We start from the raw sequence: 22,412 nt of genomic DNA, 5'->3' as shown, positions 1-22,412 counted from the left end.
GCCCTTTTTCCCACCTTCAGTTGTGGGATCTTGTCTTTTTATGTTGCATGTGTTTGCACTCCTAAAAAAATAAAAGAAAATGTACGCCTACCACGCTGGGACGTTTCTTTTTTGCTGAGTTTAGAAGCAGACGTCATTACAGGTGATCTGAACCTATGAACCTCCTGCTCTCTATGACCTCCTGTCTCCTATTAGGTCCTTCAGAGTCATGTGACAGTGTAAGTGTCATGCGTGTGAGTGTAGTGTGTCAGAAAACACTATATCAAAGTATCTGCTGCAACTAAACCAACTATACCAATCTTTATCACTTACCATAATATCAACTAATTACTATAATTTCAAGTAATACTGTATAATTAAGTATGAATACATACATTAAATGTATTTATAAAGCCATAACTATGCCAAGTCCTCCACAGTCCCATGACAGGCCTTACCTGCTGCTGGTTCTCCCTCTGAGAGTGGAGGCGAGCCTGGATGCACTCCCTGGTCTCCTGGAAGGCTTGTCTCTGGGAGCCCTCGGCTGGGTAGTGGGTACACACGCCCACGATGTTAGAACAGGAGAAGATCAGGACGTTGGACACTATCTGGAGAGGGAGGGAGACAGGGGGAAAGGAGAGGGAGAGAAAAGAAGATAGAGAAAAGAGAGGAAGAAATAGGAAGAGAAAGAAGAGAGTTTTAAATAAATGTAATATAGAATGCTTACAGTAGCATATTTCAATTCCCTCCGCGACTAATTCCTGTGTGAGATTTGATGTACAAGCTAATATTATCCCCCGTCACCACATTTTGAGTATTCCATTCCCATTAATGGTAGTTGTGTCTACTGTCCAAATGACTTAAATCGTACAGGGACCAAAATAAGCCAAGACATAGATGGGGGGAGGGAGACCAATATAAGCCAAGACATAGATATGGGGGGGGGGAGAGAGAGAGCAGTCCAGTTGATTTTTTACAGCCCTGGCCTGCTTCAGCAGTATTCTTCCTACAGTCTTCCTACTTGTTGAGTAGAGTGAGGAGCCTTTAGTGTCCCTGGTCCCCTCTGTTCTGGCATCTCAACTCCCTCAACACTGTCTGACTGTGTCTGCGTCCTAAATGGTACATAGTGCACTATTTTTGACAAGACCTCTATCGAGCCATGTCAAAAGTAGTGCATTAAATAGGGATAAGGGTGCCATTTGTGACAAAGCTTGTCTGTCTGTATCAGGGGCACCAGGACACACACACCATGGTTCATAACATCCGTCTGTCTGTCTGTCTCAGCCGATCTGAACTGTACTCCTGCACACATATCTCCAGCCAAAATATCTCACACTGCACACTGAGGACAGGAAGGCAGGCGAGCCTGTGTGTGTGTGTGTGTGTGTGTGTGTGTGTGTGTGTGTGTGTGTGTGTGTGTGTGTGTGTGAAAAATGGGTCTGTTAGAAAGGGAGAGTATTGACACTAATTTGACAGTGCCGTTAGGGTAATGTCTGGTAATGTCTCACTGACAGGGCCAATCAGTAGTGATTACAGGCCATCTGTACAAACAGAAGTAGTGTTTGATTGAGCATGTCTGGAGTGCCAGGTGAGTGGAGTGGCACCTTTTTTATATTATTATATTGGTTTTATTGCCACAGGCAAGCACAAGTAAGACAACAAATAGTAGGTGGCTATTTTTCAAACCAAATAACACCAGGCACCAGAAGGCTGTATCTGAACTACCTTCAGTCAGCAGAGATGAAAGAAGCACACTGTTGTCCTGAGACTGGCAGCCATAGGCTATAGCCATCCCTTTCACAGAAACCACACATGGACTGAATCAGAGAATCAGCAGCTGACTCCTACTCACACTGATGGCATGTCCAATGATGAAAAAACAACATGTCTTTATAGAGTCAATATTCTATTAGTGAGATCTCTCTTGAGGCTTAAGAGAAAAGGAAGGGATGAGATAGAGGGATAGGAGGTTGTGATGAAGCTTAAAGTAGAACAAAACGACTGAAAGGAAAAGAGAGAGCGAGAGAGAGAGTAAGCACTGATGGAGAAAGAAAAATAAAATACACAAAGAGAGAGAAATAGAGATGAGGAGATGGGAGACAAGAGAATATGAGAATCTAAATTGCTTACTCCTTGCCTCTTCTCTCCTTCTCAAAACCCATTGGATGAGAAAGCCAGAGGTCCCTCCCCTCTGACTTTCTCCTCCAATGGGTTTCGAGGAGGTGAGGAGAGAGGACGTGAAGAGTATGCAATTGAGATTATCCCACAGAGACCCAGAAGAGGTTGAGGTGTTTTTCTACTCTAAACAGGAAGGTGTATTAAAAGCCTTGTGGAGCTGCATTGACCCCTGACCATTATATAATATAACATAATGACAGTCTACAGGTCAGGGCCTCCCGGGTGGAGCAGTGGTTAAGGGCGCTGTACTGCAGCGCCAGCTGTGCCACCAGAGACTCTGGGTTTGCGCCCAGGCTCTGTTGTAACTGGCCGCGACCGGGAGGTCCGTGGGGCGATGCGCAGTTGTCTGGGTTAGGCCGGTAGGGAAATCCTTGTCTCATTGTGCACCAGTGACTCCTGTGGCGGGCTGGGTGCACTGCGCGCTAACCAAGGTTGTCAAGTGCATGGTGTTTCCTCTGACACATTGGTGCAGCTTGGATGGCGCTGTGTTAAGAAGCAGTGCGGCTTGGTTGGGTTGTGTATTGGAGGACGCATGACTTTCAACCTTTGTCTCTCCCGAGCCCATATGGGAGTTGTAGCGATGAGACAAGATAGTAGCTACTAAATAAATGAAAAAGGGGTAAAACATTATTTTTTTTACTTTTAAAAAAGACGGTCAACTGGATGAACCCTAGTTACTGTTTGTCCCGCATGAGACGCAGTAGGAAGTATACTGTACACTTCCTCAAAATAGAATATAAGTCAAGAAATCTATAATACAATTTTTTATATTTTGTTTAGCCCTTTTTTGTGGGATACAATTGGTTGTTACAGTCTTGTCCCATGGCTGCAACTCCCGTACGGACTCGGCAGAGGAATGCAGATACATTTGGTGGAGGTTACCAGCTCTGGGCAGCAGATAGGGATGGTCATGTGGATGTTGCACAGGGAAAAAAAGGCCTTGTGATAGCCATTCCCTACTACTGAGCTATCTAAGTGAGCCTAATAAAGTAGTAGTTGTATTAGTAGAAGGCCAGTAGCATCAGTAGGGCAGCTGCTAAAGCCAGTGCAGACTGAGGCCAGGCTGAGGGATTTGCATCCCCCCTCCAGCCCCACTGCACTACCATGGAAACAACAGAGCATCAGAGAAGGCTTCCAGCTGGTCAATGCAAATATTACCAAACAACAATCCTGCTCTATTTATACTCCCTAACCTGGCCTGGTCCCACCATATTAGGAAGGACTGACCAAAGTCACTTCACTTCCTGGACTCTGGACTTTTTAACCTGTTCAGTGGAATCAGGCAGTGATCCCCCCCCCCCCCCCCCCCCCCCCCCGACAAGAAATGTACCTCCCAAATCAAATAAAAGAAAAGGCGGGAGGGGCTCGATGAGGTCTCTGACCTGTTGATGTTCTGCTGATGTCCTGAATGTCTGTCAAAAGTACCGAATGCACTAAAATGTCTGAGCTTCATGATGTCACTGAACACAGCAATACCTTCTTTAAGAGAGCCTAGCTTTCTCTCTCCCTCTTCGAGGACAGACACATCAACAAACCTTGCAATCCAGTAAAAACCCCACTCCCAAGTACTTAAAGTCAACGGTCCCAGTCCTATTACCATGAGTCTACAGGGAGAGTAGTGGAGCATGTTGCAGGTGGATGTAATACTGCCTGCCTGTAATCCAAACAAGTACACAGATGAGGCCCCTGAACAGCCCACCCTTGACAACAAACCCTGTTTACCTAATGGATCTATATCTCCCCAGATGCATTATATTATTCCTCAATGTATATGGTGTGTGTGTGTGTGTGTGTGTGTGTGTGTGTGTGTGTGTGTGTGTGTGTGTGTGTGTGTGTGTGTGTGTGTGTGTGTGTGTGTGTGTGCAAGCCTGCACACGTGTGTATGGCGTGCGTGTGTGTGTGTGTGTGTGTGTGTGTGTGTGTGTGTGTGTGTGTGTGTGTGTGTGTGTGTGTGTAGTACATCCAGAGCAGAGCAGAGTGAACACGGGAGAGGTCAAGCCCTGCATGTTGTGGTACTGTCTCTTTCTAGTTAATGCATGTATCCTGCAGCACTCATCAACACCACAGAAAAATCTCACATTACTTAGAATAACTACAACCAGGACCTCCCGAGTGGCGCAGTGGTTTAGGGAACTGCATCGCAGCCAGCCAAGACTGGTAGACCCATGAGTCGGCGCACAATTGTCCCAGAGTCGTCCAGGTTAGGGGAGGGTTTGGCCGGTCGGGATGTCCTTGTCCCATCGCGCTATAGCGACTCCTGTGGCGTATGTACACTGACAAGGTCGCCAGTTGTACGGTGTTTCCTCCAACACATTGGTGCGGCTGGCTTCCGGGTTAAGTGAGCAGTGTGTCAAGAAGCAGTGCGGCTTAGCAGGGTCGTGTTTCGGGGGACGAATGGCTCTCGACCTTCGCCTCTCCCGAGTCCGTACGAGAGTTGCAGCGATGGGACAAGACTGTAACTACCAATCGGATATCACAAAATAATAACCACAACCAAGCATAAGAAAAGGAATAGATATGGCTCTGGAAGAAGAAATGTCAACACACCTGGGCTAACAGTTTTTAATTTGCTCAGTAAAGAACTGTTGCTGTCAGAACTGTCGATGACATCAGATTATGTTTTCCTTTTGTTCTAATAAGTCCAGGACAATTCCTAATAGCCTATGTGGCAGCACTTGAAATATACTTTAAACCATGTTTATAAGTAGTTTATCAACTATAAATCATGAGTTTATAGATAGCTTATAAACCTTTAATAAACAATTTGTTGAAATAACAGTCATGTCCTCTCCAACACCATGGCTGGTTCTATTAACCATTTGTACTGTTAAAATGTCCAATCAATATGGTCTTCAGGCTATTATAAATCACTATAGTCTTCAGGCTATTTTTAGTCAAAAACAAATATGGTAATACAAATCCTACTGACCCATTTCTGTATTCAACCTCTATAATAATGGAGTGTGTCAGTGTAAACTCAAACACAAAGACCCTGTTGCATTTTTCTGTAGTCGTGTTTCTGTTTACCAAGCCACGCTAATTGAGTCCTGTGCTGTGTTACGCATTTCTTGCGTCGGTTGTAACCAGGGAACGAGCGGAGCACTAGATCACCTGCGTACCTTTCTAGGTGCGACATTATAAAACCCTGTAGAGCAAGATGGTACTGGTGTCAATATTTACCTACCCATCATCCAGAGAGAGAGAGAGAGAGAGAGAGAGTCTCACAGACGCTTCTCTGCTGAGAAGACAACTCAATATCAAGCGTACCACCAGGATCCAGCCAGGGCCTCTGAGCCAGGGCCTCTGAGCCAGGGCCTCTGAGCCAGGCCCTCTGAGCCAGGCCCTCTGAGCCAGGCCCTCTGAGCCAGGCCCTCTGAGCCAGGCCCTCTGAGCCAGGTGAGCCAGGGCCTCTGAGCCAGGTGAGCCAGGGCCTCTGAGCCAGGTGAGCCAGGGCCTCTGAGCCAGGTGAGCCAGGGCCTCTGAGGAACTGTAATCATACTCATCAGCCATGTCTGATATGATGGCAAGATTCCCTAGTGCATATCGCTGCTGACAGCTTTATTTGGTGTGTTGAGTTTGAGAAAATGGCCTTTTTAAAATTTCCTTTGTCACTGGGGCATTGAAAACGTAGTGTGTTTCACCGACTGCTAGATTGTAGATGGCTTATAATAAGCAGATGACAAACTGCTGTAACTCTGCATTCTCAAGTAGATGAAAAGTAGCAAATTTAGGACTCCCAGGATTCATGTTTAATTATGACCTCCACCCCCTTTAAAATGGCCCTATTGGAACCAAGACTTAAAAATAACTGATATTGGTTCAAGACGGAGGGAATGTTGGAACATAACTAATGAAATTACAGTTTGCTAAAATGTACGCTTAATCCAGGTTAAACTACTGTATAGAATTTATTACAGCACAACGGCAGAGTCATGTCTTAAGTGTAAAACTAACAATGACTCAATAATCCATGCCTTCCCAAGTCAACAAGTTATGGGTGGAGCTAGAAAGTTGGCTGTCAGAAGTATTACAATGTAAATGTACTTTTAATCCATCAGTCTGCATATTTGATGACATGGCATATGAGGATGCAGTGAGATACCCGATTGGTTGGAAGACACTTTTCTTGTCAATCAAAAACGTATATTTCAAAACTGGAAATCAACCAATGCTCCATTGTTAGCACAATGGAAAGGTCAAATGCTTTATTATCTAAATGTTGAAAGTGCCTGGGCGACGGAGAGAAACAAAATGGTGCAGTTTGAGGTCATGTGGTGGAGAGTGATGAGGGTGCTGGAGATTCAAACCTGTGTGAACAGGTGGGTCTGGGCAGGTGTGATGTAGTTGATGTTTGTGTGATATTTGTGTGATATTGTCGTTTGTATGTGTATGTTTTGTATTGTTTAAAAAAATCACACACAATAAAAAAATCACACAAAAAAAATGTAGAATAATAATAATTTTGAATGGCCCCGTTTACAGGACAGTCAGGGCCCCGTTTACAGGACAGTCAGGGCCCCGTTTACAGGACAGTCAGGGCCCCGTTTATAGGACAGTCAGGGCCCCGTTTACAGGACAGTCATCAGGTTGAGAATGTATAGCGGAGAATGGTTTGATATGGTCTAAATGTGAATCCCTATATAGAATGGGTGAAGTCAACACAATGAAGTGCATTGTGTGCTAAAATAAATGCAAGTCATGTGCCGGCCAGGCTGCTTGCTGCTTATTGTGAGCAGCATCACACGGCACTGTGAGGTGCCACATGTTACGGTTCCATAACGTCCTATAACGCTCTCATGTGCAAGGCAAATGTGCTGCCATGTGTTGGTCAAGATACATGTCATTTGAAAAGAAATAGAAAACGTGCAGGAATTTGACATCTTTCATTTACCAAAAGCCCCATCAAATGTCCCATTGAAACGTCTGATTCAGTCCATGTGATGATAAGCTGGAAGGCTCCAAGAATCCAAAAGTTTCACTTTGTGTGACGGGGAGGAACAGTATTCAGCTGGCGATTACTTAGAATTACTGGGCCATAATCTTGTTGGTCCAAACTGACTCTGAGAGTGAAGAATATCTCCAGAACATTTTACCCACCTGGGAATGGATGATGATACAGAACATAATGACATTGATCTTCTTCAGGCTGACAGTAGCTAAGTGCATCTCCAAAGTAGTGCCAGACATAATGGTGTGTCACAGTGAAAAGAGAAGGTGGGCATTCTCTATGATGTGATGTTTTAATGGGGGAAAAAAGGCTTTTTTCAAAATGCGACACAAGTTTGACCTGTACTACATTAGCCAGCGCAGTAAATTCAACGAGTGTAAATGAATTCCCTTGAATAGATTAGCACTGCAATACTTCAGACCGAGGCAAAATGAGTCAATTTCTTTATAAAACGCACACACACACAGACACATACTACAAAGCACTTCTGTTCCTGGTTATATCAGTATCCTAACTTGTATCTTTCCTCCATGAACTTCTTCGTAATCAGAGCTATATCTTGTGCTCCCATTTCAACAAACGCTTGCTTCTTCATGTGATCCGTTATGAAATCAACGACGAGACAACAGCAATGTAGGCCTGAAGGTCAGGATCCAATCAATAACAGACTTCCTGAATAAGTGTGTTTGATTATCACAGCAGTGACATCCAGACAGAGGAAGGAAGTTAACACTTGCAGGCCCATTGGGTGACCCATTCAGTTCTGAAAGGGAACCAGGTTTTGCAGTCATGCAGAGCACGCAACCACACTGACAATTTCTATACCAAGTGTCAACTCCCTCCATCTGGAACATGTAAATCAAAGGTATTTCTGAAAGAGCTATTTAAAAGTTCACTATCTGCAATTGATTGAATCCTGGCCAGAGGATTGGGGGCTAAGGGGATTACAATATCAATGTAATACTTTACTGTAGTACTAAACAGTCTTGTGTGCCAAACTATTGCTTAGCTTTTAAATGGAGCTGTTCTCCTATGGGTACTGAATGCTCATTTTAAATGCTCGTGCCATGCGACACAGGAGACGGCAGCTGAGCCCGTTGAGTCATAAATGTTGAATTCTGACTCACACCTTTGAAGTAGAAAGGTTGGTGTGCCCATCACCACCAACCACGGAACAGAAGAAAAAGCATTTTACATTTTTCATCTCCCTCCCCACTTCAAAAAAGAAGAGAAGAGAAACTCAAAGCCATTCCAAATATAGCCCCCTTTGCAAACACCAGCCACATGGGGCACAGTGGGCTCTGGAGTGCTTTGATGTCAACAGCTAGCACTCAAATCAAATTTCCTCCCATACATTGGAACCCTAACAATAAACACATGTATTTGTTAATAGAAGGCAGATACTGTATGTTCCCTATGAAATAATACCTTCACCAAAAGAAAAGAGAGGCAACACCTTGGTAGAATTCCCTTTGGTCATCATGATCAGTATCAAAAACCCAGGATGGGGAATGAGGATTCCATCATGCAACCCTTAAGTCTTCAGATACATCACACTGATAGGAGGACAGTTTTGCAAACATACAGTAAGTAGGTGAAGCCTACCAACACACACTGGATGTCCCATTGTCTACCGGTCTGGTATTACAAAATTATATGTGAGAAACATCTCCCTTGTCTCCCAGGATGACTCAAATATGTTCCACCCTGTACCTCAGAAGAACACAGCTCATAGTACTGTAGTAATAATGTACTGGTCACAGACACAGTGTATCCACTTGACATGAATGATGTGTTTGGTTATGGTTACAGACCACCAGGGCCTATCAGTGGAGATATGAGCAGCTAGGAACCTGATCTCTCCAGAAAGCTCTGTCTGAGCAGATGAGCAGAGTGACATGACAGGCCTGGGGATGGGGGGTGGGGGATGTGTCCCAAAGGCATCCAGTCAATAGGCAGGGGTGACATATGGCTCTGTCCCCTGCCTCAGAGATCTCCAACAGGCTGCATGAAAATAGAGTAGTTTAGTCTCAGCAGGAAACACCAAGGTAAACACCTTGAGAAGAGGACAAGCAAAGAGCTAAATGCCTCCTTCCTCACCGCAACCTGGAAGACAAGCCAAAATGCATCTGACACTTTGGTTTTCAGGTAGGTCAATAATCAATCCAATTATTTACATGTTTAGAAGTCATATCATGTCAAATTTAATGATTCAAGCCATAACCTTTGTCTTCAGCCACTGGTTCAGTACATGGGCAGACCATGTCTCTGCGGGTACGCAAAAAATGTCTACAGGTTTAAGATATAAAGATCAGAGGAATCAAGAAGTTTCAACTGGGCACTTCCAAGGTTGGATTAAACAAGCCGGAATTGTATATTTTCTGTCCCAACACAAATCGCCTTAATTACCTCCTACCTTCAGCATCTCTCCCTCTGCTCTGTTCTTCCCATCTCTCCATCGTTAACCCTTCCCCCTCTCAGGCTCGCTCCACTAGAAGTAAATCAGCCATGACCGATGCTGGATCTCATATGGAATCAGTCCTCACCCAGGGCCTATACCTCTCCTCTAGTCTGGCAGCTCTGAATATGAGGCCCAATCTCCATCATAATGAATCTCACCATCCGGGCCTGCATTCACAAAGAGTCTTAGAGAAGGAGTGCTGATCTAGCATCAGTTTAAAGAGCGACAGGCTTTAAAAAGCAATAGATCTCTTTAAAAATGGCCTATGTGGCATCGATAGAAACAGTTATTGTAGTGTCAAAATGTACTACAAAGTGTAAATAGGATGATTTTGGTCATAAAGTCAGTCTAGTCTAAAACGGAGTTTGGAACACAAGGGTTTTGACTTTATGATGTCCATTTGCCCACTAACATGGGGTGAACAGCTGTGGTGATTGCTCACCATCCAATACCATAGACAGTGTGAAGACCTGCTCAGCACCAAACATCTTAGTTTGATGTAAAATTGTGCAACTAAAACATCCTCGGCAAAAATGTCAAAATGAATTAAAGATTTCTTGAGTTATCTTACATTTATTCTGGGGATTTTGAGGAAGTGAAATAAAGTAGGCTTCCACGTCTACAGTGTCTCTTGGGGAACAAATATCATTAACCAAACGGGAAACACACCTCCAAGACTGAAATTTCTAAAGAGCAACAGAAAAACACACGTACCAATCAGAGTGTTCAGTGGTTCTTTAAACTTTTAGATCATAATGACTAAGATTATATGGAAAGAGGGGAACCTGATCCTGGATCAGCAATCCGACTCTGAGACTCTTTGTGAATACAAGCCCAGTACCGATCTCACCAACAGGACTGATCTCAGGCCAGTCCAGGATCAACCTGCAGCCACACAAATAAACCCTTTACAGTCATCCATCTGTGATGTCATACCTGGCTGGTACTCCAACCTAATGCCACAATGTGTCCAGACTGCCACTGGCTACCTCCAAACCATTATCTACAAATCAAAAGGCCAAACAAACCAAACGTCAAATATACAACTAGCGATGGTTATGCCGTCATTGTAAATAAGGCTGTCATAACTGACTTGCCTGGTTTAATAAAAGGTTCAATAAAATCTAAATAATAGATGACCAGGATGGGAGAGAAATCAAATCACTGTGTTGCTTGGAGACACCATCCCCAAATACTGACAGTGGACATCTAGGGGTTGGCTAATGAATGTCACCGGCCTTGTAGTAATTAGTCTATTCAAATGAGCCATCATCTCTCTGCGTGTAGTGGGCGTTTGTCACTTTACGCTTTTGGAAGGCTTTTTTTCAACCTATTTCAACATATGGAACAATTCAGTGCAATTGTGTCACTAGGGCTAAGACAGTGTTTTTTTGTGTGTGTGTAATTTCATAGTATACGTCAACGCAGTGGCCTTCAAGGTGAGTTCTGCCTGGGTCAAGCATATTTTTTTTAAAACAAGAGTGATGGATCGTTCCAACTCACACCGAGGTAACAGGTCACAGTAAACAAAATATTCTTCACAGGGAAAATTCGCAGTGACTGAAAATGTGAGATGAGGACACACCAGCCTCAACAACTGAGCTCATTGGAGGCCAGACCCCTGTTTAAATAAAACGTTTGTAAAAGCTCCCAAGCCGATCGCCTCCTCTCACTCACTTACAGACAAATAGTTAAAGGGCGACTGCACTTTCTGATTTGGCCTCGTAGTAGATTTGGTTACTTAAGAAATGATAGCGGCCATCACTGAATTCAAACGTGAGTTGGTTTCGGGTGTGGTTTGATGTGAGTGTCTCTTGTGTGTGTTCACAGGTGGGAAGAGTTAGCCAGACTTTTCGCCAATTAGCTTCAGCTCGATGTTGTCTAACCTTCTCAAAATTGGTTTGACTTTGGATAGCCTATCTCTGGGGCTATTTAGGGACCATCAATAAATTACACAATGTAAGTGAGACAATATTTTCATGTTGCACACCTTTTAGTTCTCATTAAATGCTTTCATATGAATTTCTACAATTTATAGTTGTTTTGACGTTTTTAAGTCATTGAAATGTGGAGTTATTGGAATGTTAACATATTGTCCCATGTACAGAACATTGTGTAATTTACTAACCATCCCCAAAGTTTACCACGGGCATTACGATTGGGTCGCGAGCAGCTGCACTCCAAATTGATGATTACTTGCGTGCTGCCAGCTGTGGGTATGTGGGCCGGATTTAAATAAACCCAACCTTAATTTACATTGTGATGCAGTCATTACCACAAGTCTCACAAAACTCTGTTGTGGAGGAAACTGACTTTATGACAAACATTTTCCTATTTACACTTGTAGTCAATTTTGACAGTAGAGTAAATGTTTCGGACTCATATCGATGCCTCATAGGCTGTTTTCTAAATGAGAAGTTGTTTTTTAGAGGCAGTTGCTCTTTAATAATAATGCATGAGGGGGTGTGGTATATGGTCAATATACTGTACTACAGGCCACAAATCAAAGCAGAGTGCCTGGATACAGCCCTTAGCCGTGGTTTATTGGCCATATACCACACCCCCTCGTACCTTATTGCTATTATAAACTGGTAACCAACGTAATAAGAACAGTAAAAAGTACTTTTTTTGTAATACCCGTGAAATGCTGTTTCAGACAATCAGCATCCAGGACCCAAACTATGCGGTTTATAATCTTCGTGAGAGCTCTCAGAAATCTGGTCCTGAACTTAAAAGCATTCATCTGTGTCCAAGAAACTGGCCCGTAGAGAACTACTCTAAGCACAACCAGAGAAACTGATTCATCATCTGGCATGGAGTCGTCCATAGTCAGGTGCATTCTGGGGCTCACCTCGTGAGGACAGATGGCGTTAGAAAGGATGAGTCTGGGTTGGGGCTGGGGGGACAAAACGTCATGTGATTATGTCCCAGTTAAAATATGTACATTTTTTCTTCTAAACATCTCAACTCTTGTCAATAGGAGCCTCTGTGTTGTCTGTACATCCCAAATGGCACCCTATTCCCTATGTAGTGCACTTCTTTTGACCAGGGCTCAGGGACACAACCTCCGTGTGGCTGACGTCATTAAGTTGAGTTGTGCTCTGCTGTGCTCTGTGGCGCAGGGAAGTATGGCAGGATAAAGGCTGCAGTCTGTCCTGTGAGGCTCAGCTGGGCTCAGGTTTATGTAACAGTGGGCCAAAGGGCTCCCAGCCAGCCAGCTTCCCTACAGATGCACAACTAACAGGGTGGAGAAGATGGGGTAGGCAGGGGGAGGAGGGGAGAGGGGAGTTTATATTTAAGGCAGCCGTCCACACGGAAACACCCAACCTTCGATCCTACCATACACAAACTGCTCTTTGGTGCAACTGATACGAACACTAACACCTCTCGTCGGACGTTTACATACACTTAGGTAGGAGTCATTAAAACTTGTTTTTCAACCACTCCACAAATTTCTTGTTAACAAACTATAATTTTGGCAAGTCGGTTAGGACATCTACTTTATGCATGACACAAGTAATTTTTCCAACAAGATTATTTTCTGACAGATTATTTCACTTATAATTCCCTGTATTACAATTCCAGTGGGTCAGAAGTTGACTGTGCATTTAAACAGCTTGGAAAATTCCAGAAAATTATGTAATGGCCTTAGAATCTTCTGATAGGCTAATTGACATGATTTGAATCAATTGAAGGTGTACCTGTGGATGTATTTCAAGGTCTACCTTCAAACTCAGTGCCTCTTTGCTTGACATCATGTGAAAATCAAATGAAATCAGCTAAATCCTCAGAAAAAAATGTGTAGACTTCCACAAGTCTGGTTCATCCTTGGGAGCAATTTCCAAATGCCTGAAGGTACCAGGTTCATCTGTACAAACAATAGTATGCAAGTATAAACACCATGGGACCACGCAGCCGTCATACCGCTCAGGAAGAAGACGCGTTCTGTCTCCTAGAGATGAACGTACTTTGGTGCGAAAAGTGCAAATCAATCCCAGAACAACAGCAAAGGACCTTGTGAAGATGCTGGAGGAAACAGTTATAAAGGTATCTATATCCACAGTAAAACAAGTCCTATATCGACATAACCTGAAAGGCCGCTCTGCAAGGAAGAAGCCACTGCTCCAAAACTGCCATAAAAAAGCCAGACTACACTTTGCAACTGCACATGGGGACAAAGATCGTACTTTTTGGAGATGTCCTTTTTGGGGAAATGGAGAACTGTTTGGCCATAATGACCATCGTTAAGTTTGAAGGAAAAAGGGGGAGGCTTGCAAGCCGAAGAACACCATCCTATCCAAGAAGCACGGGGGTGACAGCATCATGTTGTGGAGGTGCTTTGCTGCAGGAGGGACTGGTGCTCTTCACAAAATAGGTGGCATCATGAGGGAGGAAAATTATGTGGATATATTGAAGCAATATCTCAAGACATCAGTCAGGAAGTTAAAGCTTGGTCACAAATGGGTCTTCCAAATGTACAATGACCCCAAGCATACTTCCAAAGTTGTGGCAAAATAGCTTAAGGACAACAAAGTCAAGGTATTGGAGTGGCCATCACAAAGCCCTGACCTCAAACCTATAGAAAATGTGTGGGCAGAACTGAAAAAGCTTCTGACCCACTGGGAATACGATGAAAGAAATAAAAGCTGAAATAAATCATTCTCTCTACTATTATTCTGACATTTCACATTCTTAAAATAAAGTGGTGTTCCTAACTGACCTAATTAAATGTCAGGAATTGTGAAAAACGGAGTTTAAATGTATTTGGCTAAGGTGTATGTAAACTTCCGACTTCAACTGTATGTGTGTTTGGTTGTCTTTCGGAGTGGTTAGGATAAAGCAGAATGATGTACACATTGAAGAACAAAGTCACCCTCTTCTCCTTCTAAAGATACAGAGAGAGACAGAGAGAACAGATATACTGTAGCCTCGTCTAAAAGGACCAACGTCTGCAGGCAGGATATAGTCATATGATTATGAAAATTGTTGTTTTGTTTTCCCACTTTCATGCATTTCAGTTCCTGTAGCTGTTTGGGCTGTATTGACCATGTTTTATCTGTTATGGTATCTGTTTTGGAGATTATATTAAGTTTTGGTATCGCCAAAGAATGTTAACTGTTCATCAGTGAACCTGTTTTTGCTATACAGCTTTAACTGTTGTTTATGTGACCTAGTAAATAGGGTGTTATTAATAAGTGATGACTGACCACCAAGTTAGCATGATCAAAACTGGTTTATTTCGCTAGACATCTTCTCAACATGACATGAACTACAAGGGGCCTCTGAGGATCAACACAGAACACATAACATCTGCTTACACCTGAGGTCATGACCTACAGCTGTGTCACTGGCATACAGAATGAGGCTATGAGCTAACTCTAGCCATAGTGAATTATAGAGATCTAATGCTAGCTAGCTACCTCATAATACACCCATGATATGCACTGACAGTGGACTGACAGTGGTTGTCAGTGGATGAGGTATTCTCTGTTCTAATGGCCATACTTGACCTAGAACACTCAGTGGAGCAGTGAAGAGGTGAATGAATGGGATGTGTGCATGCACACACACACAGACACACACACACACACACACACACACACACACACACACACACACACACACACACACACACACACACACACACACACACACACACACACACACTCTCAGTTGCAGCAGTGGCAGACTGAGTGCTCTGGCCTTGCAGGTGCCTACCCAGCAATTTCTGTCCCCCGTTTACAAGCAATATGGCTGAAAAAATGTCAATTGAAAAAGGTTGCACTGAATTTATTTTATTATCCTAACAAACCATGGCCCCTCCATCATAATAATTTGTAAATTAGCTAAATGATCTATTTGGGCTGTTGACCCAATAGAAGCCTGTAATATACCTGTTGGATTGGCCACTTGGGATAGCTGTAAAGGTGGTTTTAGATGGTTAATTGAATCAGACCCTTTGCCCTATGGCTTTGGGGCGCCAGGCGGCTTGTTAGTGAATCTCCATCCCCCAGATAAAACAGTAGTTAAGATATTCCATCCTCTCCACTGAAAATATACTAGTGCCTGTCATAGAGATAATGTTCTACTGTATTTAATTATGTGAGTGCAACTTTATATCTTCATAGGGTCTGCCTGATCGGACCTTTAATTCTTGTACAGTAGGTTGACAAATATATTTTGTCTTGCACTACTAGGCCTATATAACACCCTCAAAACAAAATATAATATACTTAAGCCTTGAAAATAATAGAATAATATCTGACCAGAATGGCCTATGGACCCTCTGTTCTACTATCAGGCAGTTGATACCCTTCAAACAATGGCCACATTTCAAAGGGTGATGATCTGAAATTGGATAATGGAGAGAGAAGGCTTGGGTCAGTGTGCTAAGAGAATAATGCTTTTTCAATTAAGATACATTTAGGCTAGCTCAATCAGTGGAGACCAAAGTTCCCAGTCAAACTGCCAGGAACGTTTCATTTAACTGTCGGTGGATATCAACATCGAACAAATAAATTGCCCTGCTTGTTTCTGCGGTTCCAAAATGATGTAAGCTACAATCGCAAAGTCTCTGGTCAGTACAACAGGTGCCTGCCAGGTTTGGTAGAAATACTGACTCTATCACTCTCTGAGGCAACACAGATAGAACACGGATGGATAACTCAGAGATAAGTACCAGTCTGGCCAAACCACAGCCAAGGCACAGGCTTTCCACAACACAGTCCAAGGAGAAAGAAAGACAAACTTTCTCCAAGTGTATAGAGCTGAGCTTAGCAGGGTGTCTGTCTGATCTTCATCATTACCGATGCCTAGTCTTAGTACTCTCAGAAAGTACACATTATCTTGTTCTCCAGGCCAATTGGCAGTCTATAATTAGAACCAGCATTATATTTTTTTGAATGGGATAAAGCCTGTTGTAAAGATTTAGCCAAAACAATCTACTTAGGCCTAGTAGAGATGGGAAACCATCACAAATCTTATAAGGCACAACTGCCTTTGGTATGAACAGAATGGACATAAGGTTTGAATTGAATCTGTGAAATCAACAGGGCATTTTGTCTTCTGGTTCATGGGCAACTGGGCAGCTCAGGCACCTGTGTAGTCACCTTCGACACAGGTCACGACAAACCAACTGGATTGACATGTAAGATAAACAGACTTACTGTGACCAGGGAAACATAATCTCCCAGGGCTTCATGGTGACTTACATGAAAGCTGTACTGTATTTCAATAAGGCATATTTGACTGCAGTGCTTGAGTTAACAAGTATCTCATTCCCATAATATAACACAGAGGGAATAATGGGCCACTCAGGCACAGCAAATGGAATCTAAACTAACAATGCCTGCATGGAAAAGAAGTAGCTGGACTGGAGCAGAGAGCACAGACCTCAGTCAGTGAACAAATCAACTAACTGGAACGGTTGGCATACCAGGCATACCATTCTCGGACAAACTGGGGATAAATATTAATGTTGTCCTAGGATATCTCTGTATCTGTGCTTCATTATGTTTGGAGTGTTGGCTACTTGGCTTCATTCGAGTGCCTTTAAAACAAAGCTGATAACCTTAGCGAGGGTTGAATTCCCTCTACAGGGGTGATGCAGGCAGGCACGCACACACACACACAAACACGCACACACACAATCACGCACACACACAAACACGCACACACACACACACGCACACATTCCCCTCTACAGGAGCGATTACAAGAGACATATACAGATGCGGTCCAATATATTGGCACCCTAGCACAATTCACTATTTCTTATAAAATGCATTACATTTTTTTTTTTACAACTGCTCAGGACCTGAACTGAAATTTTGGTGTTTCCTTTAAAGACCAAAAATGGTCAGGATTAATTATTCAAAATTCATATTCATTTGGTTAGAAGCAAGTTTTAATTTACTGTGTAAATGACATCACCTGTGGTAAGTTGAAGGTGCCTACTGGGTAAAGATTACCATTCAACCAGTTCTAAAAAAGTACATTCTGCTCCATTGTAAAGTGCAAGGGTGCCGATATATTTGACCGCATCTGTAGCTACTTTCCTATAAATCAACGTGGCTTAGGGCTTCTATACACAGACACCACATATCATTTTTATGACCTAGTACTCCACATTACATGCTGGTTGTGCTACTGGGTTTGTATCCACAGGAGCTGTCCAAGCCAGGGACAATGAGCACTAAGCAGACACAAGTCTGCCTCTGTTTCTTCCGGATCAAAGCAACGCTGTGAGTGACTGCACTCCGTCCGCCGTCCACCAAGCAAAAATAGACCAGACTGGGATCCTCGTAAATTGTAGATAAGTTAGGATACACAGTTCCCGAGCCAGAGTAGAGTTGGTCTGTATTATAGCACTGTCAATAGCTAAGAGCAACACAATGTATCCCAATCCCCAAGTCCTCAGTGCTATGCACACCTTGTATGGGGTTAGGATTGTCTCTCTTTATAACACATGAACATTGACATTAGGGAAAACGCCTAAACAAACACACACACACATCATAATCTCTCACATGTACTGTGTATGCATGCACAAGCTTAAACACACACACACACATCATAATCTCTCACATGTACTGTGTATGCATGCACAAGCTTAAACACACACACACATCATAATCTCTCACATGTACTGTGTATGCATGCACAAGCTTAAACACACACACACATCATAATCTCTCACATGTACTGTGTATGCATGCACAAGCTTAAACACACACACACACATCATAATCTCTCACATGTACTGTGTATGCATGCACAAGCTTAAACACACACACACACATCATAATCTCTCACATGTACTGTGTATGCATGCACAAGCTTAAACACACACACACATCATAATCTCTCACATGTACTGTGTATGCATGCACAAGCTTAAACACACACACAGATCATAATCTCTCACATGTACTGTGTATGCATGCACAAGCTTAAACACACACACACGCCTGAATTGGAAAAAAAGCATTCAAAAGCCATACCCTAGCAGAACCCACTGGGCTTTGTTCAAAAGTAGTGTACTAAATAGTAGGGAATAGGATGCCATTTGGGGCAGAACCCTTACCTTTTCAAATGCATCGCTCAGTGACTCAGCATTGTACACTGAGCAAAAATATAAACGCAACATGTAAAGTGTTGGTCCCATGTTTCATGAGCTGAAATAAAATATCCCAGAAATGTTCCATACGCACAAAAATATTATTTCTCTAAAACATTGTGCACAAATGTTTTCATCCCTGTTAGTGAGCATTTCTCCACATCCCTGTTAGTGAGCATTTCTTCACATCCCTGTTAGTGAGCATTTCTTCACATCCCTGTTAGTGAGCATTTCTCCACATCCCTGTTAGTGAGCATTTCTCCACATCCCTGTTAGTGAGCATTTCTCCACATCCCTGTTAGTGAGCATTTCTCCACATCCCTGTTAGTGAGCATTTCTACACATCCCTGTTAATGAGCATTTCTCCTTCCAAGATAATCCATCCACCTGACAGGTGTGGTATATCAAGCACCTTGTGTTGGGGACAATAAAAGGCCACTCTAAAATGTGCAGTTTTGTCACACAACACAATGCCACAGATGTCTCAAGTATTGAAGGAGCATGCAGTTGGCATGCTGACTGCAGGAATGTCCACCAGAGCTGTTGCCAGATATTTGAATGTTCATTTCTCTACCATAAACCACCTCCACTGTCATTTTAGAGAATTTGGCAGTACGCCAACCAGCCTCACAACTGAAGACCATGTTTAACCAGGCCAGCCCAGGACCTCCACATCCAGCTTCTTCACCTGTGTGATTGTCTGAGACCAGCCCCCCAGATGGCTGATGAAACTGTGGGTTTGCACAACTAGGGCTGTGGCGGTCATGAAATATTGTCAGACAGGTTATTATCATGCAAAATACTGCCGGTCTCATGGTAATTGACCATGAATTAACATAAACATGTTTAGCATCTCCAGGCCTCCACACATCCAAGCTGCTAATGAGCGCCTTTGGAACATCTGCATTTGAACAAGTCTAATAAATCCATTTAACATACACCATGACAATACATCCATTCTTTATTTTAGGTAGGTCTAAAGAAACATTATGATATGAAGAAAATGTATTTCAGATAAACAGAATATGAGTTGGCCTTTTACTGTATGTTACCTGGCATGTTATCCGCCTATGCACGGGAATAGTAAATGTAAGCCCCTTTCCTGCCTGTTCGTTAGGGTAGGCTACTCCGGTTATTTCACTCCACGCAGTCAACGCTTGCTGCATGGCAGGTGATATTCTGCCCAAACTATGTATGCCATGGGCTCTCCAACCCTGTTCCTGCAGCTACCAAGTACTTAATTTGGGAAACCAAGTGAAATCGGTCCGGGAACATCAAAAGTAACATGTTTTCACAACAAAACATATACCATAAACTGTTGACTGCTCCTTACTTGAGAAAGTAATGAAAAAGAAAGTGGAGGAGATCGAAACGCATAACGTAAACTCACGTAAACTCGTACATCGCCTTGGTCCGTACAATTGCCCTTGTTTTAGCGCCCCCAAAACGTATTACTTCCAGATCAACTGTAATGTCAATACCATTGTAAAGCACAATTTCTACCCTTACCAACAGAATCAATTACATTACCTAAACGCTGCCCGTTTCTGCATAATTCAAGCAGGCAATGAGCAAAACTAATGCTTGATAGGGAGAAGGAGAGATGTGTGGGAAAATTGCTTTTTTTCACTCGATCTTTCCAATTTATCACCTTATCGCCTCTAAAATGTAAATAAAACACTATAAAGAGTTTATATAATGTGTCATTACATTCCTATTTGAAGGTTTGTGTTGAATTTGAAATCGGGTTTTTAGGGCGGTGCTAAAGAGATCTTAAAAGTAAACAGCGGCTTTGAGAATGATGATCGCTTTGAGAATGATGATCGCATGTAATGATGACACAAAAAATGACTAGGTATCCCCCCTTACCCCCATCACTGTCCATTTCTTGTTTTTAAAGGACGAGAGAAGTGCTACCCCTGGTGGAGAGAGATTGTAAGACAGAAATAGTTGCTTTATGCGTGCTGTACGCTATGACACGTCACGATGTAACGGAGAGTCAGTTTGTTCAACTTTTCTCCAATCCTATAGAGCCATTACCATGTCGATCAACGCTTGAATAGAAACCTAGTTCACACCCCCGATTTTGACATCAACACAGTCGCTACAGTCCCATTAGTTATCTTTGTAGCCTTGTTTGAATGTCGTGGTTATCCACATTTGTACGGAATGGAGTGAGTTTACGTTAGTGTTTAGATATTCTGTAGCTTTATATCTCACACCCGTGCCCATGCATGGTGGCGGTGGGGTTATGGTATAGGCAGGCATAAACTATGGGCAACAAACACAATTGCATTTTATCAATGGCAATTTGAATGCACAGAGATACCATGACGAGATCCTGAGGCCAGTTGTCTTGCCATTCATATGCTGCCATCACTCATATGCTGCCATGCGTTCAGCATGATCATGCACGATCCCATGCCGAAAGGATCAGTGCACAATTCCTGGAAGCTGAAAATTACCCAGTTGGCCTGCATACTCACCAGACGTGTCACCCAATGAACACAACAGCGTGTTCCAGTTCCCGCCAATATTATTTGTATTTTTTTAATTTAGCCTTTATTTAACTTATATATCTCTCTGGTCACCCCCAAAACCAATTCTTTCTTTGGCCGCCTCTCCTTCCAGTTCTCTGCTGCCAAAGACCGGAACAAACTACAAAAATCTCTGAAACTGGAAACACTTATCTCCCTCACTAGCTTTAAGCACCAGCTGTCAGAGCAGCTCACAGATTACAGCACCTGTACATAGCCCATCTATAATTTAGCCCAACTACCTCTTTCCCTACTGTAATTATTTTATTTTATTTATTTTGCTCCTTTGCACCCCATTACTTTTATTTCTACTTTGCACATTCTTCCACTGCAAATCTACCATTCCAGTGTTCTACTTGCTATATTGTATTTACTTTGCCACCATGGCCTTTTTTTTGCCTTTACCTCCCTTATCTCACCTCATTTGCTCACATCATATATAGACTTGTTTCTACTGTATTATTGACTGTATGTTTGTTTTACGCCATGTGTAACTCTGAGTTGTTGTATGTGTCGAACTGCTTTGCTTTATCTTGGCCAGGTCGCAATTGTAAATGATAACTTGTTCTCAACTGGCCTACCTGGTTAAATAAAGGTGAAATAAAAATAAATAACAACTTGTCAAGTCTGTTAAGAACAAATTCTTATTTTCAATGACGGCCTAGGAACAGTGGGTTAACTGCCTTGTTCAGTGGCAGAACGACAGATTTATATCCAGCAACTTCGCACAGCAATTGAAGAGGACTGGGACAACATTCCAAAGGCCACAATCAACAGCCTGATCAACTCTATGTGAAGGAGATGTGTCAGGCTGCATGAGGTACATGGTGAAATGGTGGTCACACCAGATACTGACTGGTTTTCTGATCCATGCCCACCACTTTTTTTAAGGTATCTGTGACCAACAGATGCATATCTGTATTCCCAGTCACAGTGGTGGGAAAAGTACTCAAAAGTCATACATACTTGAGTAAAAGTAAAGATACCTTAATATAAAATGACTCAAGTTGTAACGGCTGTCGTTGGTGGAAGAAGGTGAGGACCAAGGTGCAGCGTCGTAAGTGTTTATGATGTTTAATAAAATAAACAGAACACTAAATGACCAAAAACAACAAAGAGCGTGAACGACACGAAACAGTTCTGTTTGGTAAACACAGAAAACAACTACCCACCAATCATAGTGGACAAACT

The 22,412-nt window shown here is 42.8% G+C and overlaps 1 protein-coding gene across 1 annotated transcript in view; it reads right to left on the bottom strand.

The window, feature by feature from the left end:
* Window positions 1–22,412, bottom strand: part of LOC139400846 (adenylate cyclase 5) — a 131,518-nt gene that overhangs the window by 71,507 nt on the left and 37,599 nt on the right. Inside the window, exon 2 of the mRNA XM_071145442.1 lies at window positions 438–587. Within this exon, the coding sequence (XP_071001543.1) occupies window positions 438–587 (150 nt within the window). The remainder of the gene's footprint in view (window positions 1–437; window positions 588–22,412) is intronic.

Source organism: Oncorhynchus clarkii, chromosome 3 (genome assembly GCF_045791955.1).
Source record: "Oncorhynchus clarkii lewisi isolate Uvic-CL-2024 chromosome 3, UVic_Ocla_1.0, whole genome shotgun sequence".
Taxonomy (NCBI): Eukaryota; Metazoa; Chordata; class Actinopteri; order Salmoniformes; family Salmonidae; genus Oncorhynchus; species Oncorhynchus clarkii.
The sequence above is the reverse complement of the archived record's forward strand: the minus strand, read 5'-3'. Positions and strand labels throughout refer to the sequence as shown.